This window comes from Babylonia areolata, chromosome 34 (genome assembly GCF_041734735.1).
Source record: "Babylonia areolata isolate BAREFJ2019XMU chromosome 34, ASM4173473v1, whole genome shotgun sequence".
Classification (NCBI taxonomy): domain Eukaryota; kingdom Metazoa; phylum Mollusca; class Gastropoda; order Neogastropoda; family Buccinidae; genus Babylonia; species Babylonia areolata.
The window spans coordinates 1273891-1298301 of record NC_134909.1 but is presented as its reverse complement, the minus strand read 5'-3'; the positions used below and the strand labels follow the sequence as shown (position 1 = coordinate 1298301).

The window sequence follows — 24411 nt, the reverse complement described above, 5'->3', positions numbered from 1 at the left end:
TCAGTACATAGAACACTGTCACTGGGTTCATCCAGCGTGATACATTGTCACTGTATCCTTCAGAACATAGAACACTGTCACTGGGTTTATCCAGCGTGATGCATTGTCACTGTATTTTCAGTACATAGAACACTGTCACTGGGTTTATCCCATGTGATACATTGTCACTGTATTTTTCAGTACATAGAACACTGTCACTTGCTTTATCCCATGTGATACATTGTCACTGTATCCTTCAGTACATAGAACACTGTCACTGGGTTTATCTAGCGTGATACATTGTCACTGTATCCTTCAGTACATAGAACACTGTCACTGGGTTTATCTAGCGTGATACATTGTCACTGTATTTTTCAGTACATAGAACACTGTCACTTGGGTTTATCCAGCGTGATACATTGCCACTGTATCCTTCAGTACATAGAACAGTCACATGGTTTATCCAGTGTGATACATTGTCACTGTATCCTTCAGTACATAGAACACTGTCACTGGGTTTATCCCATGTGATACATTGTCACTGTATTTTTCAGTACATAGAACACTGTCACTGGGTTTATCCCATGTGATACATTGTCACTGTATTTTTCAGTACATAGAACACTGTCACTTGGTTTATCCCATGTGATACATTGTCACTGTATTTTTCAGAACATAGAACACTTGTCACTGGGTTTATCCAGTGTGATACATTGTCACTGTATTTTCAGTACATAGAACACTGTCACTGGGTTTATCTAGCATGATACATTGTCACTGTATTTTTCAGTACATAGAACACTGTCACTGGGTTTATCCAGCGTGATACATTGTCACTGTATTTTTTCAGTACATAGAACACTGTCACTGGGTTTATCCCGCGTGATACATTGTCACTGTATTTTTCAGTACATAGAACACTGTCACTTGGGTTTATCCAGCGTGATACATTGCCACTGTATCCTTCAGTACATAGAACACTGTCACTGGGTTTATCCAGCATGATACATTGTCACTGTATCCTTCAGTACATAGAACACTTGTCACTGGGTTTATCCAGCGTGATACATTGCCACTGTATCCTTCAGTACATAGAACACTGTCACTGGGTTTATCCAGCGTGATACATTGTCACTGTATTTTTCAGTACATAGAACACTGTCACTGGGTTTATCCAGCGTGATACATTGCCACTGTATCCTTCAGTACATAGAACACTGTCACTGGGTTTATCCAGCGTGATACATTGTCACTGTATTTTTTCAGTACATAGAACACTGTCACTGGGTTTATCTAGCGTGATACATTGTCACTGTATCCTTCAGTACATAGAACACTGTCACTGGGTTTATCCAGCATGATACATTGTCACTGTATCCTTCAGTACATAGAACACTGTCACTGGGTTTATCCAGCGTGATACATTGTCACTGTATCCATCAAAGACAATCAGGGACGTGACCCCATGCTGCTTCCCAGTCTGTTTTTGTACAAATTTCTCTGGCATCTATTTATCAGATCATCACAGTCAATGGCACTGCCATTTCTGTACCCTTGTTAGAGTCATTAACCATCATCATCACATGTTGTAACATTACCAACAAATTCTTGTCACAGTACAGTAATGGTATCGTAATTTGCTACTTGTCGTAATATTTGTGTAAAAGGTTTATAGATATGTACAGCAGAACGATATTGACCATAAAACAACAGTATTTCTTTGACAGAAATTTTATGTTGTGCGGACATACTGTGCCTTTGGGAGAATCATTCTGTGTGATTGGCTGACAGCAGTACCTGTGGAGGTGCATTCGTGGGGATTGGGCCTGACAGCGTACCTTGTGGGAGGGTCATTCTATTGATTCGGCTGACAGCAGTACCTGTGGGAGGGTCATTCTTGTGTGATAGCTGACAGGCAGTACCTGTGGGAGGGTCATTCTGTGTGATGGCTGACAGCTGTACACTGTGGGAGGTCATTCTATGTGATTGGCTGACAGCAGTACCTGTGGGAGGGTCATTCTGTGTGATTGGCTGACAGCAGTACCTGTGGGAGGGTCATTCTGTGTGATTGGCTGACAGCAGTACCTGTGGGAGGGTCATTCTGTGTGATTGGCTGACAGCAGTACCTGTGGGAGGGTCATTCTATGTGATTGGCTGACAGCAGTACCTGTGGGAGGGTCATTCTATGTGATTGGCTGACAGTAGTACCTGTGGGAGGGTCATTCTGTGTGATTGGCTGACAGCAGTACCTGTGGGAGGGTTATTCTGTGTGATTGGCTGACAGTAGTACCTGTGGGAGGGTCATTCTGTGTGATTGGCTGACAGTAGTACCTGTGGGAGGAATCATTCTGTGTGATTGGCTGACAGCAGTACCTGTGGGAGGGTCATTCTGTGTGATTGGCTGACAGCAGTACCTGTGGGAGGGTCATTCTATGTGATTGGCTGACAGCAGTACCTGTGGGAGGGTCATTCTGTGTGATTGGCTGACAGGAGTACCTGTGGGAGGGTCATTCTGTGTGATTGGCTGACAGGAGTACCTGTGGGAGGGTCATTCTATGTGATTGGCTGACAGGAGTACCTGTGGGAGGGTCATTCTGTGTGATTGGCTGACAGCAGTACCTGTGGGAGGGTCATTCTATGTGATTGGCTGACAGCAGTACCTGTGGGAGGGTCATTCTGTGTGATTGGCTGACAGCAGTACCTGTGGGAGGGTCATTCAGTGTGATTGGCTGACAGCAGTACCTGTGGGAGGGTCATTCTGTGTGATTGGCTGACAGGAGTACCTGTGGGAGGGTCATTCTGTGTGATTGGCTGACAGGAGTACCTGTGGGAGGGTCATTCTATGTGATTGGCTGACAGGAGTACCTGTGGGAGGGTCATTCTGTGTGATTGGCTGACAGCAGTACCTGTGGGAGGGTCATTCTGTGTGATTGGCTGACAGCAGTACCTGTGGGAGGGTCATTCTGTGTGATTGGCTGACAGCAGTACCTGTGGGAGGGTCATTCTGTGTGATTGGCTGACAGCAGTACCTGTGGGAGGGTCATTCTGTGTGATTGGCTGACTGCAGTACCTGTGGGAGGGTCATTGTGTGTGATTGGCTGACTGCAGTACCTGTGGGAGGGTCATTCTGTGTGATTGGCTGACAGTAGTACCTGTGGGAGGGTCATTCTGTGTGATTGGCTGACAGCAGTACCTGTGGGAGGGTCATTCTGTGTGATTGGCTGACAGTAGTACCTGTGTATTTCCTTCTATGTGGGATTGTGTTTGTTTTTCCATTTGTGTGGATCTCTGTGTGTGTGTGTGTGTGTGTGTGTGTGTGTGTGTGTGTTTGCTATGCTTCATACGTATTTCCAAAATAATTGTTTTATGACAGAATTACTCAAACACTTTTTGTAATTGCCTTCGTATTCATCTTCTTCCTCCTCACCTCCTCCTCATCTCTCTGTCACTCTCTCCCTTTCTCTCTCTCCAGTTGTGTCCCCAAAGATGTGCTGACCTAATTGCATGACTTTATCTGGGCCACATGCTGACCTAACTGCATGACTTTATCTGGGCCACATGCTGACCTAACTGCATGACTTTATCTGGGCCACATGCTGACCTAACTGCATGACTTTATCTGGGCCACATGCTGACCTAACTGCATGACTTTATCTGGGCCACATGCTGACCTAATTGCATGACTTTATCTGGGCCACATGCTGACCTAACTGCATGACTTTATCTGGGCCACATGCTGACCTAACTGCATGACTTTATCTGGCCCACATGCTGACCTAACTGCATGACTTTATCTGGGCCACATGCTGACCTAATTGCATGGTTTTATCTGGCCCACATGCTGACCTAACTGCATGACTTTATCTGGGCCACATGCTGACCTAATTGCATGGTTTTATCTGGGCCACATGCTGACCTAATTCCCCCGTGGGGATGCCGAAGGTCTTTCAGTACAAACAGCACCCCCTCCCTCTGGAAATTCTGTGCTAGAAATTTCCTCTTTTCTGTCACTGTCTTTGTTTCTGCCTTTTTTTTTCTATCCTCACTGTTGTCTCCTTTTTCTGCCTTCCCAGTCCATTCCCCTTTCTTTTTTCCAAGCAAGCCTTGACACTTTTTTTCTCTTTTCCACAGTCTGCGATGTACTATCTGATATGTTTTGCTCTGGCGATTGGGAAGCGAAATTGTAAACACTGGGATGGGCACTAACTGCCCATTCTGCAGTGTTATTTGCCTGTATGGCCTTTTGTGTGTATTTTTTGTTTGGCGTTGAAGTTTTGTCGTTTCCTTTTTAATGTTTTTTTGTAATCTGGGGATGATAAATGAAGCAGAATGGCTGGCGTCCTCAGCATGGCCTAGTCTATTTTTTGTGGGTTTGTCTTCATGTTTTTTTGTGTGTTTTTTTTTTGTAGTTGTGACAGTTTTGTGTTGACGTGGTTGAGCATTTGTATGGTTTGACGGTCGTGATATGGCCCTGTGCAGTCGGCTGGGCTATGAGCAACAAGGACTGAGAACTAAATAATGCTGACCTCATTGAATAACCGGTTTTATCCGGGCCAGAATATGCCAGATTTTTTTTTTTTTTTTTTGGGGGGGGGGGGGTGTTTGTTTGTTGTTGTTTTTTCTCAAGGCCTGACTAAGCGCTTTGGGTTAGGCTGCTGGTCAGGCATCTGCTTGGCAGATGTGGTGTAGCGTATATGGATTTGTCCGAACGCAGTGACGCCTCCTTGAGCTACTGAAACTGACACTGAAACTGACAGCTGATTTGATCGTCAGGCTAACTGTTGATGATGATACAATGTTTGTGGGGACTCACATCCAAGGTGTGGAAATGTGTTGTCCAGCTGGTGTATGGAACACATGTGCAATGTGTTTTTGTTTTGGTTTTTTTTTTTGCTGACTGCTAGTCAATTTGTAGCTTAATGCTGATTTTAAATCATCTATGTTGTGTGCTGATTTTAAATCGTTTATTTCATGTGCTGATTTTAAATCATCTACTTGTGTTTCTGTTTTTGATGAGCCTTACTGATGTATTATTCATACGACTGACATTCTGAAGTAAATTCTGTACTTTTTGTCATGTAAATGCATTGTGTTTGTTTGTTTTTGCGGGGTGGCGGGGGGGAGCTGGGGGCAGCGGAGTGGCGGGGGGGGAGATGCGGGGAGGTTTGGGGGGATACATGACCTTGTGTGTGTGCATGCATGTGTGTGTGTGTGTGTGTGTATGTGTATGCAGGTGTGTGTGTGTGTGTGTGTGTGTATGTGTATGCAGGTGCGAGTGTGCATAAATGTGTACACAAGAAAGTGTACAAGAGTGTACATGCACTCCAACACACAAATTTACCTATGTATGGTCTGTAAGCTCAGCTTCATTTTTTTTTCTTTGTCGCCATCTCTCCCCCCCCGCCCCCCCATCACTGACATCATATTTCTTTACCCCCTCACCCCTCTCACTGACATCATATTTCTTTACTCCCCACCCCTCTCACTGACATCATATTTCTTTACCCCCATCCCTGTCACTGACATCATATTTCTTTACCCCCCCACCCCCCACCCCTGTCACTGACATCATATTTCTTTACCCCCCACCCCTGTCACTGACATCATATTTCTTTACCCCCTCACCCCTGTCACTGACATCATATTTCTTTACCCCCTCACCCCTGTCACTGACATCATATTTCTTTACCCCCCCCTGTCACTGACATCATATTTCTTTACCCCCCCACCCCCCCCCCTGTCACTGACATCATATTTCTTTACCCCCCACCCCCCACCCCTGTCACTGACATCATATTTCTTTACCCCTCACCCCTGTCACTGACATCATATTTCTTTACCCCCCACCCCTGTCACTGACATCATATTTCTTTACCCCCCATCCCTGTCACTGACATCATATTTCTTTACCCCTCACCCCTGTCACTGACATCATATTTCTTTACCCCCTCGCCCCCCACCCCTGTCACTGACATCATATTTCTTTACCCCCCACCCCTGTCACTGACATCATATTTCTTTACCCCCCACCCCTGTCACTGACATCATATTTCTTTACCCCCCCCCCCCCTGTCACTGACATCATATTTCTTTACCCCCTCACCCCCCACCCCTGTCACTGACATCATATTTCTTTACCCCCCACCCCTGTCACTGACATCATATTTCTTTACCCCCTCACCCCCACCCCTGTCACTGACATCATATTTCTTTACCCCCTCACCCCCACCCCTGTCACTGACATCATATTTCTTTACCCCCCACCCCTGTCACTGACATCATATTTCTTTTCATATTTCTTTACTCCCTCACCCCTGTCACTGACATCATATTTCTTTACCCCCTCACCCCTGTCACTGACATCATATTTCTTTACCCCCTCACCCCTGTCACTGACATCATATTTCTTTACCCCCATCCCTGTCACTGACATCATATTTCTTTACCCCCTCACCCCCCACCCCTGTCACTGACATCATATTTCTTTACCCCCCCACCCCTGTCACTGACATCATATTTCTTTACCCCCTCACCCCCCACCCCTGTCACTGACATCATATTTCTTTACCCCCCACCCCTGTCACTGACATCATATTTCTTTACCCCCTCACCCCTCTCACTGACATCATATTTCTTTACTCCCCACCCCTCTCACTGACATCATATTTCTTTACTCCCCACCCCTCTCACTGACATCATATTTCTTTACCCCCCACCCCTCTCACTGACATCATATTTCTTTACTCCCCACCCCTGTCACTGACATCATATTTCTTTACCCCCACCCCTGTCACTGACATCATATTTCTTTACTCCCCACCCCTCTCACTGACATCATATTTCTTTACCCCCCACCCCTCTCACTGACATCATATTTCTTTACCCCCTCACCCCTGTCACTGACATCATATTTCTTTACCCCCTCACCCCCCATCCCTGTCACTGACATCATATTTCTTTACCCCCCACCCCTGTCACTGACATCATATTTCTTTACCCCCCACCCCTGTCACTGACATCATATTTCTTTACCCCCCACCCCTGTCACTGACATCATATTTCTTTACCCCCTCACCCCCCACCCCTGTCACTGACATCATATTTCTTTACCCCCCACCCCTGTCACTGACATCATATTTCTTTACCCCCCACCCCTGTCACTGACATCATATTTCTTTACCCCCTCACCCCCCACCCCTGTCACTGACATCATATTTCTTTACCCCCCACCCCTGTCACTGACATCATATTTCTTTACCCCCTCACCCCCCACCCCTGTCACTGACATCATATTTCTTTACCCCCCACCCCTGTCACTGACATCATATTTCTTTACCCCCCACCCCTGTCACTGACATCATATTTCTTTACTCCCTCACCCCTGTCAATGACATCATATTTCTTCACCCCCTCACCCCCCACCCCTGTCACTGACATCATATTTCTTTACCCCCCACCCCTGTCACTGACATCATATTTCTTTACCCCCTCACCCCCCACCCCTGTCACTGACATCATATTTCTTTACCCCCTCACCCCCACCCCTGTCACTGACATCATATTTCTTTACCCCCTCACCCCCCACCCCTGTCACTGACATCATATTTCTTTACCCCTCACCCCCGTCACTGACATCATATTTCTTTACCCCCTCGCCCCCCACCCCTGTCACTGACATCATATTTCTTTACCCCCCACCCCTGTCACTGACATCATATTTCTTTACCCCCCCACCCCTGTCACTGACATCATATTTCTTTACCCCCCCACCCCTGTCACTGACATCATATTTCTTTACCCCCCCCCCCCCCACCCCCACCACCCCTGTCACTGACATATTTCTTCAAACCCCCCCTGTCACTGACATCATATTTCTTTACCCCCTCACACCTGTCACTGACATCATATTTCTTTACTCCCCACCCCTGTCACTGACATCATATTTCTTTACCCCCTCACCCCTGTCACTGACATCATATTTCTTTACTCCCCACCCCTGTCACTGACATCATATTTCTTTACTCCCCACCCCTGTCACTGACATCATATTTCTTTACCCCCCACCCCTGTCACTGACATCATATTTCTTTACTCCCCACCCCTGTCACTGACATCATATTTCTTTACTCCCCACCCCTGTCACTGACATCATATTTCTTTACCCCCCACCCCCCACCCCTGTCACTGACATCATATTTCTTTACCCCCCACCCCTCTCACTGACATCATATTTCTTTACCCCCCACCCCTGTCACTGACATCATATTTCTTTACTCCCCACCCCTGTCACTGACATCATATTTCTTTACCCCCCACCCCCCACCCCTGTCACTGACATCATATTTCTTTACCCCCCACCCCTCTCACTGACATCATATTTCTTTACCCCCCACCCCTGTCACTGACATCATATTTCTTTACTCCCCACCCCTGTCACTGACATCATATTTCTTTACCCCCTCGCCCCCCACCCCTGTCACTGACATCATATTTCTTTACTCCCCACCCCTGTCACTGACATCATATTTCTTTACCCCCCACCCCTGTCACTGACATCATATTTCTTTACCCCCTCACCCCCCACCCCTGTCACTGACATCATATTTCTTTACCCCCTCACCCCTGTCACTGACATCATATTTCTTTACTCCCCACCCCTGTCACTGACATCATATTTCTTTACTCCCTCACCCCCCACCCCTGTCACTGACATCATATTTCTTTACTCCCCACCCCTGTCACTGACATCATATTTCTTTACCCCCCACCCCTCTCACTGACATCATATTTCTTTACCCCCCACCCCTGTCCCCAATTCAGACTTCAGCCAGTCATCAGTTTCATCATGACTGACAGCTTCTACAGTCATCAGTTTCATCGTGACTGACAGCTCTGACAGCTTCTACAGTCATCAGTTTCATCATGACTGACAGCTTCTACAGTCATCAGTTTCATCATGACTGACAGCTCTGACAGCTTCTACAGTCATCAGTTTCATCATGACTGACAGCTCTGACAGCTTCTACAGTCATCAGTTTCATCATGACTGACAGCTCTGACAGCTTCCACTGTCATCAGTTTCATCGTGACTGACAGCTTATATCATATATATATATATATATATGTGTGTGTGTGTGTTGTTGTTGTTGTTGTTGTTGTTGTTTGTTTCCAATGTTTACTCTCTCCAACCACCCTCCCCCCTCCCCCCTACCCCACCCCACCCATTGATTTCTTTTCCTTAAAACATGTCCAATATTTGAAGCAGAAAAACATCAAAGAACAGACTGCCACAAGTGTATGTATCACAGTTGTGTGCAGCTACGACCATCAGAACATCAACTGCTGTCCAAAGTATTTGGGCTGGAATTTGATTATAGTTAAGTGCCTTGCCCAACTTACGTCCCCACTCTCTCGGCCAAAAGGGCTTTAGGACAGTCAGCGTTAGGATGGTCCCCAAAAGGCCCACTGCCCCCACAGCTGCAGCACAAAGAGCCAGAGTCCTAGTCCTTCACAGATGGCTGAGCTGCAGAGGACTTTCAGTGCAGGGGAAACTATTGATCATACAGCTCGCTTGCTCTTGGCCCAGCTGTGAGGTTCTCACAGTGTCAGTCTGATGTATACTGGGCGTTTTGCTTAACTTTACAACTATTGCTACATTATATAGCTTGCTTCAGACTTCACTGTGTATACCAAGACACCAGTTGTTCAGCTTATCTTTGAACAGTATTCAAGATTTACCATGCGCTTTCGCTCGAAGGAATTTATTTTATTTTTGAACAACAAGTGAGCCAGTGTTATAACCCAGTGTTCGGTTGTCTGTGTGTGTGTGTGTGTCCATGGTAAACTTTAACATTGCCATTATTTCTGGAAATACTTTGTCTGCCATACATACCCAATTTACCCTTAAACATAGCAGGAAAAAAATCTTCACAATCATACCAGTAACAGGTTGTACGTCTCCCGAATTTAACCTTATTTCCGAATCATTTACGGTTTATTTCGTTGATGCTGGTTCTGTATTCCAGAAACGCTGCTATCGCTTTGGAGATGCCTGAACGTCTTGTAAGAAGGCGCCATGACCTTGTTTTTCTTGTTCTCAATTAAAAACAAAGAACAACAAATTCTGGACAGAACACAGTCATTGACACAGACTACATCATCGACGTGTTCACTGCATATGAATATTCTAATGTGGACACTGAATTAACTAGAAAGAACATAAAAGAAAATCTTAATCGACTCTTCCACTATGGTCAGCCTTGTCTACACTGGTTTGTGCAGATCTTGACAACATGTTGCAAAGTCTCTCTCAAACGTCTCTTTTGCCGCCGAATTAAAAGATTTTCTTAAATAATCGTCGACGTGTTTACTGCATATGAATGTTTTAAAGTGGATAGTGAATTAACTAGAATGAACAGAATAAAGAAATTGAATGGACGGTGTACTTTCGATGCTTGTCGAACACGGATTTCTGCAGATCTACGAATATCGGACACATGTTGGTGTTTCAGTAGTAGTAGTAGCAGCAGTAGTATAGGGACTGGCAAGTCATCTGCCTAAACCTCTCGGCCTTTTTATGTCCCCATCGAATATTCATCTTCACTTCTTCCATTTTACTTTATTTATTTTCTTCTTTTGTTTGTTGTTGTTGGGCGGGGTACACAAGTAGACTTCTGCAAGAAATTTTGTTTTCACAGTCTTCAAAATCTTTCTTTTTTTTTCTTTTAAGGTGGTGTTGGTGTCAAGGAGATTTTTGAACGTACGTGTTAAGCTTAGTATTTTGTGCAAGTTTAACTTTGGTTGGTAGTGCATTCAATGGTTGCGCAGTTCGGTTAGCCAATGATTTTTTTTTTCTTCTCAGGTTGGTGTTGCAGTGTTCTAAACAAATTTTCTTTACTGAGTTCCTTGTACTATCATAATCCGACATTCTAAAAATATGTCTTGTCATTTAATACCTTGGACTTGAAAGAAATTCTCAACTGCCCGAGAAGGCCGCGTCAGTGCAGTGCACAAAACACGTTGTTGTTTTTTTTCAACGCAAAAATTTTTATAATCATAATAAGGAATAGAGAACACATTTCAACAAACTATTATTTTTTTCCCCCTTCTTCTTCTTTTCAGTGTTATCACCAGTGAGTCTTGAAGACCTTGCCTTTCTTGTATTAAAAAAGAAAAAAAAAAGTTGGGTTGTTAGTTGTCATGCTGTATTCACCGGCTCAATGTTGCCTTCCCGCGGATGTGAATTTGATGCCACACCCTCATAGCCGAAAAACGACAATGGCGAGGTTTTGTGGAATACAGGGCTTTGAAATTGGCTTTCATGTCCCAGTCAAGAAGATCTATTTTGGGATCCAATTCACAAGTGCACGCGGCTGCGCAGTGACGTTGCGGCACGTTGTGTGCCGGACGCTCACGTTCACAAAGTCACGTGCGTCTATCCTCAGCCACTGACTGGGGTCACTGCTCAAGGATACACTGAGCTTGCGTTTGATCATTCTTCCCGTTGCATCAGAAAGCGTACCTCCCCTGACCTACTCAATTCTTCAAGTTGAGTCAATAATAATAATAATAATAATAATAATCTCCAGGCTTATATAGCGACGTACCCCCATCTCAAATGGGGCTCACCACGCTTCACAATAAGATATACAAATTTAAGACGAAGTGACATAAAAATATGTATAAACAATAAAAATAGAATAAAAATGAAATAATATAGAATAGAATAAAACGGATAAATAGACATAGTCTCACATCACATTTGCTAAAATACATATTTCAGACTATCTCACATCATGCTGGCTAAAATCTACATACTTCAAACTAAGTCTCTCTCTCTCTCTCTCTCTCTCTCTCTCTCTCACACACACACACACACACACACACACACACACACACACACACACACGCATATACATACACACACATATGTACAATAAACACACACACACACACACACACACACACACATATAATGTAAAATCATCACAGGCAATATCACAGTCTCACATCACGTAGGCCTAAAATCACAGTAAGATAAAAACATATCACATTTACCAAAGTTGGCACAATCAACATGTTGATTCATTCGCTACTTTTGCTTGCAGCTGTCCGTTCCTCACAAACCATGTACACAACGTGTTCCATAAAATCAGTCAGGGTATGATGTTTATTTCTGTGGATGTTTACTTTTGCGAGTCAGTTTTTCAATGCGAAAGCCATGTCAGATATTCATTATTTTGTGGAGCATGATATGCAAATCTTGAGCGACACACCCCCGACCTTGACCCCACCACGAATCCGTCTCACTTTGGACATGCGCACTGTGTTTGTGTGTTCTCGTTCGCAAAGACCCAACGTATAAATTGGTGGTTTCGAAGGACAAGTGGGTGCCTTCGTGAGTACGCCGTCACGTTTGGTGAACATAGACAGAAGAAATCGATTGCAGATAAACGATAGCCATGTCGCTTGGAAACAGAGTATTTGCTTCCATGCTTCGTCGCTCCTTAGGCCTGGTTGGCGGCGTTCAGTCCTGCAAAGTAGTTTCGATCAGAAACACTTCGACTGTATCTGCTTTGGGCCCATTGAACAGAAAGATGTATCGTCAGTTCCTGGATGCTGGGTCTAAGGATGGGAAAGCTGGACCTCTTGGCAATCAGAGTTGTGCCAGGATGAGTGGCACCACCGGCAATAACCCCGAGATAGTGTTTCGACAGGTAAGTGTGGAAATAATCATTGACCAGAAGTGACTTTTCCTTTCAGTTTCAGAATCGTCACACTGAGCGCAACTTTATAAATGCTCTTCTGTTGTTGTTTTAAACTTCCAATGTTAGTAATATACGTGGTTTTATTTTCATTTTACTCTCCCGTTTGGCCTGCCCCATTTTACAACACACCGCGGTATGCATGCGTGGTGGCAGATAAGTTGGAGAGTGGAACATCCACTTGTTACTAGAACATTCATATTTTGGACAGTGACAGGCATCAGAATTTGACCAGGGTGAATCTAGAAGTTCTTTTGAATCAGTAGGCATATGTTGTATCGACTTTTTTTTTTGGCGGTGGATAACTTTTTGTTGGTTTTTACTGGACTCAACTAGTCTTGACTAGAAAGATGGCAGACATTGTCAGTGTTTAGATCAGTTTATAAGTGATGGAATTAACATAAGCTTGTTCTATGACATTTGTCAGTTCCTTTTTCATCTGCATGCACACCTTTCAGGTAAAAAAAAAAACAGTGGCTGGACTTTTTGTTTTCTTTTATGCAGCCAGGGCGAAACCGAATCAAGACTGAAAACTGAAGTCAAAAAGCATTTGTGTATCTTAGTAGCATTGGAAAAAGTCAGGTCACAAGGAAAAAAAACCCCATTTACAGAACTGGATAAGAGGAGAAAAGTGCCAACTGATAGTCCTAAGTGGACTTACCTGCACTGACAGCCAGAAAGTACTCCTCTTTGAGCTTTAACTTTGGTGGTTCCACTCAGCCTGTGAGAACATTGACAACACTTATCAGCTGATTAGAAAAGAAACAGAAGCAAAACACAATGCTCCACTTCTATTGTTCAAAATGATGTAATAAACAAGCAGGCTAGTTTATTGCTAACATACAGAAGTTGGAGAAAGAAGTTGAGAAACTGACAGCTGAGGTCCCAGAAATAAGAAGCAAAGTGACAGAAATAACAGGTACGAGCCTCAAAGTCATGTAAGCACGGAGCTCTCCAGGGGTCTATTCAGCATGACGTAGACCAGGCAGACAGTGATGCAGAGAAGGTTGAAGTGGAAGGCATGATCTCGGCATAATCCAAGGAGCAGATTCTATTCATAGCAGAGCTAGAGGACAGGGTGAGAAGGACCAGTCCAGTGATGTTTGGTCTGACAGAAGACGGCACTGTGCTTGCAGATAGCAGGAAGGTAAAAGACCAAAGTGTTGTGGCCAAGCTGCTTGTGGAAATGCAGATGGAACACAGGCCCCAGGAGCAGAGATGGCTGGCACACTGAACAGGAACGGTGAACAGCCAGTGGAAGGGAGACCACTTGGTCTGACCTTCACCTCCGAGTCTGCCGGTAGTCGGCTGGTTCCTCTGAAGGACACAGCGTTTCAAGAGAGGTGGGAGACCTTGAAGCCGCCCAGCTGGAGCATTGATGATGTCATGGGGAGATGGCTGAGGTATCTCCACGATTTCTATGACATTCAGCTGCCAACGTTTGAGTTTGCCTGCAGAAAAAAAAAAAAAAATGAAGAAACACCTTGAGTCTCCAGAAGAAACACCGTAGGCTGGAAATGAGGGGCAACTTTTTTTTTTTTTTTTTCAAACCAGATTGTTTCTCTTTGGAACATTCTGCCAGACAGTGTAGTGACTGTGCCCTCTGTCAACAGCTTGAAGAGTCAGCTTGACTATCACTGAAGAGATGTGCCCACCCTCTACTTACCAGCATGCCAAGAATAAACAGTCTACAGTCACTACTAGTTTATTCAGCAGAATGATGAACAAACCCTTTGGAATCAACTCAAACGTCATCCAAGTCAAGTATACTGCATCGGATAATAAGTCAAGTATATTGCATCGGATCACAAGTCAGGTATACTACGTTGGATCACAACAAGTCAAGTATACTGCATCAGATCACAACAAGTCAGGTATACTGCATCTGATCACAAGTCAAGTATACTGCATCAGATCACAAGTCAAGTATACTGCATCAGATCACAACAAGTCAGGTATACTGCATCTGATCACAAGTCAAGTATACTGCATCAGATCACAAGTCAAGTATACTGCATCAGATCACAACAAGTCAGGTATACTGCATCTGATCACAAGTCAAGTATACTGCATCAGATCACAACAAGTCAAGTATACTGCATCTGATCACAAATCAGGTATACTGCATCGGATCACAAGTCAAGTATACTGCATCAGATCACAAGTCAAGTATACTGCATCTGATCACAGCAAGTCAGGCATACTGCATCTGATCACAAGTCAGGTATACTGCATCAGATCACAACAAGTCAGGTATACTGCATCTGATCACAGCAAGTCAGGCATACTGCATCTGATCACAAGTCAAGTATACTGCATCAGATCACAAGTCAAGTATACTGCATCAGATCACAACAAGTCAGGTATACTGCATCTGATCACAAGTCAGGTATACTGCATCGGATCACAAGTCAAGTATACTGCATCGGATCACAAGTCAGGCATACTGCATGAGATTACAAGAAAGGTGGCACATTTTAAACTGACAAGTGAAATGAATCAGTGAAAGTAATGTAGATAAATAGAACACTGTGATGAGGAGATGGGGAAACAGGAAGAGAGTATCAGTGGACATTATCTGCCATGAGTGGAAACTGAGGGCTTCAGCAAAAGGTATATGAGCCTGCACATCATAAACTTGTACACTCTCACTCTCTCTCCCTCTGTCTCTCACTCCATCTCTCTCTCAACCCCCGCCCCCGCCCCCCCCCACCACACACACAGCAGACAAAAAGCAGTACTTGAAAATGAATAACAAAAGCAAAAAAAATGAATGGTCTGAAAATGGGGACACATTGACTGATTTAGCACCAAAGAGTCTTCCAAGAGAATCGTTGGGGTGTACATATGAATATACACACATTGTCCCATGCTGATTTATCAGTGGTATGTTCTGCAGACCTGTGCAGGAATATGTAGGTAGAGGTAGAGTTGTCTGCACTGTCCATCATTTCCATGTCTTTGCTTTTGTTGGGCTTTTGTTTAGTTTAGATAATGCCTATAATTCTTTTGATGAATTTTACCACTGACGAATGAGTATGAATCCAAGGTCTATTTCTCTCTGGACTCGCACGCACACATACACACACACACCCAACACACACACAAATGCATGCACACACACATGGATACAGGCACACACACACACACAAGATAAAGAAACAAATGATTTGAACATGTCTGCTGTATATTTCAGTTGCTGGACTACAAATCCTACACCTACACCTATCTCCTTGCCGACCCCAAATCTCATGAGGCCATTCTGATCGACCCTGTCTTTGAAATGGTGGACAGGGATGTCGCTCTTGTCCGTGAACTTGGCCTTGACCTCAAGTTTGCAGGTAAACAGGTGTGCTGTGGAAGATAAAGTCACAGTATGTGAGGGTTTTCTTTTGTGATGGGTGAATCCGAGTTGCGTACTCGGTGTGAACAGAGGCAGTGGGGTTGGGTCTGGTGCAGAGAACGGCTCAGAATGTTTTGAAAGAGCAGCGGCAGCTTTGTAAATATGGTATCATGTGTCTTATTGTGTGTCAATTTATGACAGTGCTCTCTCTCTCTCTCTCTCTCTCTCTCTCTCTCTCTCTCGCTCTTGTCCGTGAACTTGGCCTTGACCTCAAGTTTGCAGGTAAACAGGTGTGCTGTGGAAGATAAAGTCACAGTATGTGAGGGTTTTCTTTTGTGATGGGTGAATCCGAGTTGCGTACTCGGTGTGAACAGAGGCAGTGGGGTTGGGTCTGGTGCAGAGAACGGCTCAGAATGTTTTGAAAGAGCAGCGGCAGCTTTGTAAATATGGTATCATGTGTCTTATTGTGTGTCAATTTATGACAGTGCTCTCTCTCTCTCTCTCTCTCTCTCTCTCTCTCTCTCTCTCACACACACACACACACACACACACACACACACACACCAGTTTCAAATTTTAATCACCCTTTTACTCCTATTGGAGTATAGAGGACTTCTACAAAAATAATGATTTCATGCCAAGAATTAACATCTCCAAATACAGAATGGCGTCGCATAGAAGTTGAGAAAACACAAATGTCTTTTAACCGCAAAAGAATATCTTGACATTTGCAAATTCAAAAACTTACAGCTAAAATGACTTTTTTTTGGTGGTCCTTTTTGAGCATATTACAGAAATCAAAAACTGATTTTGGACCAGCTGCCATAAGTGGTTAGTGTCGCAGACTGACGGCTGGGAGGACTGTGAGATTTCTTGTAGAGATAGTATTGTATCTTGAATCCAACAATCTCTCTTTTAGAGATAACAGTATTGTATCTTGAATCCAACAATCTCTCTTTTAGAGATAACAGTATTGTATCTTGAATCCAACAATCTCTCTTTTAGAGATAACAGTATTGTATCTTGAATCCAACAATCTCTCTTTTAGAGATAACAGTATTGTATCTTGAATCCAACAATTTCCCTTTTAGAGATAACAGTATTATTGTATCTTGAATCCAACAATCTCTCTTTTAGAGATAACAGTATTGTATCTTGAATCCAACAATCTCTCTTTTAGAGATAACAGTATTATTGTATCTTGAATCCAACAATCTCTCTTTTAGAGATAACAGTATTGTATCTTGAATCCAACAATTTCTCTTTTAGAGATAACAGTATTATTGTATCTTGAATCCAACAATCTCTCTTTTAGAGATAACAGTATTGTATCTTGAATCCAACAATCTCTCTTTTAGAGATAACAGTATTGTATCTTGAATCCAACAATCTCTCTTTTAGAGATAACAGTATTATTGTATCTTGAATCCAACAATTTCCCTTTTAGAGATAACAGTATTATTGTATCTTGAATCCAACAATCTCTCTTTTAGAGATAACAGTATTATTGTATCTTGAATCCAACAATTTCCCTTTTAGAGATAACAGTATTATTGTATCTTGAATCCAACAATTTCTCTTTTAGAGATAACAGTATTATTGTATCTTGAATCCAACAATTTCCCTTTTAGAGATAACAGTATTATTGTATCTTGAATCCAACAATCTCTCTTTTAGAGATAACAGTTTTATTGTATCTTGAATCCAACAATCTCTCTTTTAGAGATAACAGTATTGTATCTTGAATCCAACAATCTCTCTTTTAGAGATAACAGTATTATTGTATCTTGAATCCAACAATCTCTCTTTTAGAGATAACAGTATTATTGTATCTTGAATCCAACAATTTCCCTTTTAGAGATAACAGTATTATTGTATCTTGAATCCAACAATTTCTCTTTTAGATATAACAGTATTATTGTATCTTGAATCCAACAATTTCTCTTTTAGAGATAACAGTATTATTGTATCTTGAATCCAACAATTTCTCTTTTAGAGATAACAGTATTGTATCTTGAATCCAACAATTTATCTTTTAGAGATAACAGTTTGTTGTATCTTGAATCCAGCAATTTCTCTTTTAGAGATAACAGTGTTGTCGTATCTTGTATCTAACAGTCTCTCTTTTAGAGATAACCGTATTGTTGTATCTTGTATCTAGGTGTGCAGTGCTCAGCTACCCAGCACAAAGTGTAACATGAGGAAGGTGACCTCAGTGACATCAGTGTGCTACCTTTAGTGTGATGTCATTGTGGTGACCTTCCTTACCTCAGGCTGTTGTAACACACTGCAGTGATGGGTTTGGGTAAAGAGGGGTGGTGGTGGTGGGGGGGAGGGTGCCCTAAGTAAGTACAACCGTAAGTAGGTACAACCATATCAGTTGAACAGTTGGGTTGACCTCACAAAGTGTCTAGTAACTTGGTGTAAAGTAAAAAAAAAAAAAAGAAGAAAAACACCATCATAATGTCAAACATAATTTTGTTCCTCTGTTTACAACAAGGCATCAGTGTTTCATTGCAAGCATTTGTATTTGTTTGTATTTGTGTTTGTATTTCTTTTTATCACAACAGATTTCTCTGTGTGAAATTAAGGCTGCTCTCCCCAGGGAGAGCGCGCCACTATACTACAGCACCACCCATTTTTTGTATTTTTTCGTGCGTGCAGTTTTATTTGTTTTTCCTATCGAAGTAGATTTTTCTGCAGAATTTCGGCAGGAACAACCCTTTTGTTGCCGTGGGTTCTTTTACGTGCGCAAAGTGCATGCTGCACACAGGATCTCAGTTTATCATCTCATCTGAATGACTAGCACCCAGACCACCACTCACGGTCTAGTGGAGGGGAAGAAAATATCGGCGGCTGAGCTGTGATTTGAACCAGCGTGCCCAGATTCTCTCGCTTCCTACATGGACACGTTACCTCTAGGCCATCACTTCACTGTTTTAAAATCAATATAAAATACAGTGTTAAGTACAGCCAGAAGAATGGTAGACAAATAATTCAGGCAGGTTCCTTAGAACCAGTACATGAACGGAATAATGACACTCTTTTCACATCGCCAGTACAGATCAGTGGGTGAACAATTTTGTATGACCAGAATAAAGACACTCTTTTCACGTCACCAGTACAGATCAGTGGGTGAACAATTTTGTATGACCAGAATAAAGACACTCTTTTCATGTCACCAGTACAGATCAGTGGGTGAACACTTGGACATGACAGGAATAATGACACTCTTTTCACATCATGATGACGATGATGACTAGTGGTGGTGTTGCAGTGAAGTGATGATGATGATGACTAGTGGTGGTGTTGCAGTGAAGTGATGATGATGATGATGACTAGTGGTGGTGTTGCAGTGAAGTGATGATGATGATGATGACTGGTGGTGGTGTTGCAGTGAAGTGATGATGATGATGATGATGACTAGTGGTGGTGTTGAACTGAAGTGATGATGATGATGATGACTGGTGGTGGTGTTGCAGTGAAGTGATGATGATGACGATGATGACTAGTGGTGGTGTTGCAGTGAAGTGATGATGATGATGACTAGTGGTGGTGTTGCAGTGAAGTGATGATGATGATGATGATGATGACTAGTGGTGGTGTTGCAGTGAAGTGATGATGATGATGATGATGATGACTAGTGGTGGTGTTGCAGTGAAGTGATGATGATGATGATGATGATGATGATGACTAGTGGTGGTGTTGCAGTGAAGTGATGATGACGATGATGACTAGTGGTGGTGTTGCAGTGAAGTGATGCTGACAGTGACTAGTGGTGGGGTTGCAGTGAATACACACGTCCACGCAGACCACGTGACGGGTAGCGGTGAGATCAAGAAGCGCGTCGCGGGGTGCAGGAGCGTCATTGCCAGGGTCAGTGGGGCCAAGGCCGACGTGCTCATAGAGGAGGGCAGCTCCATTCCCTTTGGGGCCTTCTCTCTGGAGTGCTACAGTACACCGGGACACACTAACGGTCTGTGTGTGTGTGTGTGTGTGTGTGTGTTCCCTCTCTCTGGAGTGCTACAGTACACCGGGACACACTGACGGTCTCTGTGTGTGTGTGTGTGTGTGTGTGTGTGTGTGTGTATGTGTGTGTGTGTGTGTGTGTGTGTTCCCTCTCTCTGGAGTGTTACAGTACACCAGGACACACTGACAGTCTGTGTGTGTGTCTGTGTGTCTGTGTGTGTGTGTGTGTGTGTGTGTTCAGAGATGCCAACTGTTACGATTTCGCCGTAGTTTGTTACGCTTGAGCACAGTTTCTTCCAACATTATGTCAACGTCAGAATTGTTCTGAGGAGTTCATTTTCGACTACATTGCTTGGTTGCATGCTTTCCTGTTGTAACATTACCCAGATGCTCCAGACCTATCGATCACGAGGCCAGGGTAGTCACTTCTTAGGACTGACGTTGGTCACAAGTGATGATGCTCAGCTACTCGCGTGCGTGTTTGTATTGAAACAGCGTTGAGTGGATTAACTCACTCAGTACGGCCAGTGCTCTCTTCTCCTCTACACAGACCCCTCGGATGTCCAGTGGGTGTCGGAATGACCCAACCTTTAGCTTCTGTCGTCAGAATTGTGGTATTCTTTGTCAACATTCACCTCTTCAGTATAAGAGCCTTCCACTTGCAATATTTTGATGATGGTAATTGGGGTGAAACGCTGTTAACGTCGTCTCTTTCGCCGTTCGTATGGAGAGAGTTAAGGTATGGAGTGCCAGGAAAGGACAAGTGGCTCAGAACAGAAGTCAGATGTGGATTCCGATTGTCAGAAACAAGACAAACAAAGACCAGGGAAGTGCCACAGATGTCATGTGAAGAAGCAGTGGCAGGAATGTCCCTAACCAATTTCCTGATTGTTCTTACGGACTGTCGACAGGGGTTGGCTTCCCTGGTGTGTGTACTGCTGCATGCATTGTTGTGGTGTTGTTTGACTGACACAGTGTGTGTACATGTTCATTGGTTCATTGTTGTGTTGTTGTTTGACTGACACAGTGTGTGTACATGTTCATTGGTTCATTGTTGTGTTGTTGTTTGACTGACACAGTGTGTGTACATGTTCATTGGTTCATGGTTATGTTGTTGTTTGACTGACAGAGTGTGTACATGTTCATTGGTTCATTGTTATGTTGTTGTTTGACTGACACAGTGTGTGTACATGTTCATTGGTTCATTGTTGTGTTGTTGTTTGACTGACACAGTGTGTGTACATGTTCATTGGTTCATTGTTGTGTTGTTTGACTGACACAGTGTGTGTACATGTTCATTGGTTCATTGTTGTGTTGTTGTTTGACTGACACAGTGTGTGTACATGTTCATTGGTTCATTGTTGTGTTGTTGTTTGACTGACACAGTGTGTGTACATGTTCATTGGTTCATTGTTGTGTTGTTGTTTGACTGACACAGTGTGTGTACATGTTCATTGGTTCATTGTTGTGTTGTTGTTTGACTGACACAGTGTTTACATGTTAATTGGTTCATTGTGGTGTTGTTTGACTGACACAGTGTGTGTACATGTTCATTGGTTCATTGTTGTGTTGTTGTTTGACTGACACAGTGTGTGTACATGTTCATTGGTTCATTGTTGTGTTGTTGTTTGACTGACACAGTGTTTACATGTTAATTGGTTCATTGTGGTGTTGTTTGACTGACACAGTGTGTGTACATGTTCATTGGTTCATTGTTGTGTTGTTAGACTGACACAGTGTGTGTACATGTTCATTGGTTCATTGTTGTGTTGTTGTTTGACTGACACAGTGTGTGTACATGTTCATTGGTTCATTGTTGTGTTGTTAGACTGACACAGTGTGTGTACATGTTCATTGGTTCATTGTTGTGTTGTTGTTTGACTGACACAGTGTGTGTACATGTTCATTGGTTCATGGTTATGTTGTTTGACTGACACAGTGTTTACATGTTAATTGGTTCATTGTTATGTTGTTGTTTGACTGACACAGTGTGTGTACATGTTCATTGGTTCATTGTTATGTTGTTGTTTGACTGACACAGTGCGTGTACATGTTCATTGGTTCATTGTTATGTTGTTGTTAGACTGACACAGTGTGTGTACATGTTCATTGGTTCATTGTTGTGTTGTTGTTTGACTGACACAGTGTGTGTACATGTTCATTGGTTCATTGTTATGTTGTTGTTTGACTGACACAGTGTGTGTACATGTTCATTGGTTCATTGTTGTGTTGTTGTTTGACTGACACAGTGTGTGTACATGTTCATTGGTTCATGGTTATGTTGTTTGACTGACACAGTGTTTACATGTTAATTGGTTCATTGTTGTGTTGTTGTTTGACTGACACAGTGTTTACATGTTAATTGGTTCATTGTGGTGTTGTTTGACTGACACAGTGTGTGTACATGTTCATTGGTTCATTGTTGTGTTGTTGTTTGACTGACACAGTGTGTGTACATGTTCATTGGTTCATTGTTGTGTTGTTGTTTGACTGACACAGTGTGTGTACATGTTCATTGGTTCATTGTTGTGTTGTTGTTTGACTGACACAGTGTGTGTACATGTTCATTGGTTCATTGTTGTGTTGTTTGACTGACACAGTGTGTGTACATGTTCATTGGTTCATTGTGTTGTTGTTAGACTGACACAGTGTGTGTACATGTTCATTGGTTCATTGTTGTGTTGTTGTTTGACTGACACAGTGTGTGTACATGTTCATTGGTTCATTGTGTTGTTGTTAGACTGACACAGTGTGTACATGTTCATTGGTTCATTGTGTTGTTGTTAGACTGACACAGTGTTTACATGTTCATTGGTTCATTGTTGTGTTGTTGTTTGACTGACACAGTGTTTACATGTTCATTGGTTCATTGTGTTGTTGTTTGATTGACACAGTGTTTACATGTTCATTGGTTCATTGTTATGTTGTTGTTTGACTGACACAGTGTGTGTACATGTTCATTGGTTCATGGTTATGTTGTTGTTTGACTGACACGTGTTTGCATGTTCATTGGTTCATTGTGTTGTTGTTTGACTGACACAGTGTTTACATGTTCATTGGTTCATTGTTGTGTTGTTGTTTGACTGACACGTGTTTACATGTTCATTGGTTCATTGTGTTGTTGTTTGACTGACACGTGTGTACATGTTCATTGGTTCATTGTGGTGTTGTTAGACTGACACAGTGTGTTTACATGTTCATTGGTTCATTGTTATGTTGTTGTTTCAGACTGTGAATACGTGATGAATGATGATGCCACTGATGTGTCATGCTGCAGGTGATGATGTGGGGTTGCAGGTGATTATGTGTCACCCTGTTCTAATATCGTCATCTTAGATGAACAGACTATAGATAAATAAACGTGTCACACTGCAGAGTAATGATGTGTTATGATGTGTCACGTTACAGGGCGATGATGTGTCATGCTGCAGAGTGATGTGTCATGTTGCAGGGTGATGATGTGTTATGATGTGTCATGTTGCAGAGTGATGATGTGTTATGATGTGTCATGCTGCAGAGTGATGTGTCATGTTGCAGAGTGATGATGTGTTATGATGTGTCATGTTGCAGAGTGATGATGTGTTATGATGTGTCGTGCTGCAGAGTGATGTGTCATGTTGCAGAGTGATGATGTGTTATGATGTGTCATGTTGCAGAGTGATTATGTGTTATGATGTGTCATGTTGCAGAGTGATGTGTCATGTTGCAGAGTGATGATGTGTCATGTTGCAGAGTGATGATGTGTTATGATGTGTCATGTTGCAGAGTGATGATGTGTTATGATGTGTCATGCTGCAGAGTGATGTGTCATGTTGCAGAGTGATGATGTGTTATGATGTGTCATGTTGCAGAGTGATGATGTGTCATGTTGCAGAGTGATGATGTGTCATGTTGCAGAGTGATGATGTGTCATGCTGCAGAGTGATGATGTGTCATGCTGCAGAGTGATGATGTGTTATGATGTGTCATGTTGCAGAGTGATGTGTCATGTTGCAGAGTGATGATGTGTTGTAATGTGTCATGTTACAGAGTGATGTGTCATGTTGCAGAGTGATGATATGATGTGGCATGTTGCAGAGGGATGATGTGTTATGATGTGTCATGTTGCAGAGGGATGTGTCATGTTGCTGGGTGATGTGTTATGATGTGTCGTGTTGCTGGGTGATGATGTGTTATGATGTGTCACATTGCAGGGTGATGATGTGGGTAATGTGTCACGTTGCAAGGTGATTGTGTTATGATGTGTGATGTTGCAGGGTGATGATGTGTTATGATGTGTCACATTGCAGGGTGATGTGTGATCATATGTCATGTTGCAGGGTGATTATGTGTTACGCTGCAGAGTGATGTTGTAGG

The 24411-nt window shown here is 43.0% G+C and overlaps 1 protein-coding gene across 1 annotated transcript in view; it reads left to right on the top strand.

The window, feature by feature from the left end:
• The first annotated feature begins 12325 nt into the window (after positions 1-12325).
• Positions 12326-24411, top strand: part of LOC143277499 (persulfide dioxygenase ETHE1, mitochondrial-like) — a 31848-nt gene continuing 19762 nt past the window's right edge. The window contains exons 1-3 of the mRNA XM_076582350.1: positions 12326-12695; positions 15940-16084; positions 19877-20062. Of these exons, the coding sequence (XP_076438465.1) occupies positions 12441-12695; positions 15940-16084; positions 19877-20062 (586 nt within the window). The 5' untranslated portion in view covers positions 12326-12440. The remainder of the gene's footprint in view (positions 12696-15939; positions 16085-19876; positions 20063-24411) is intronic.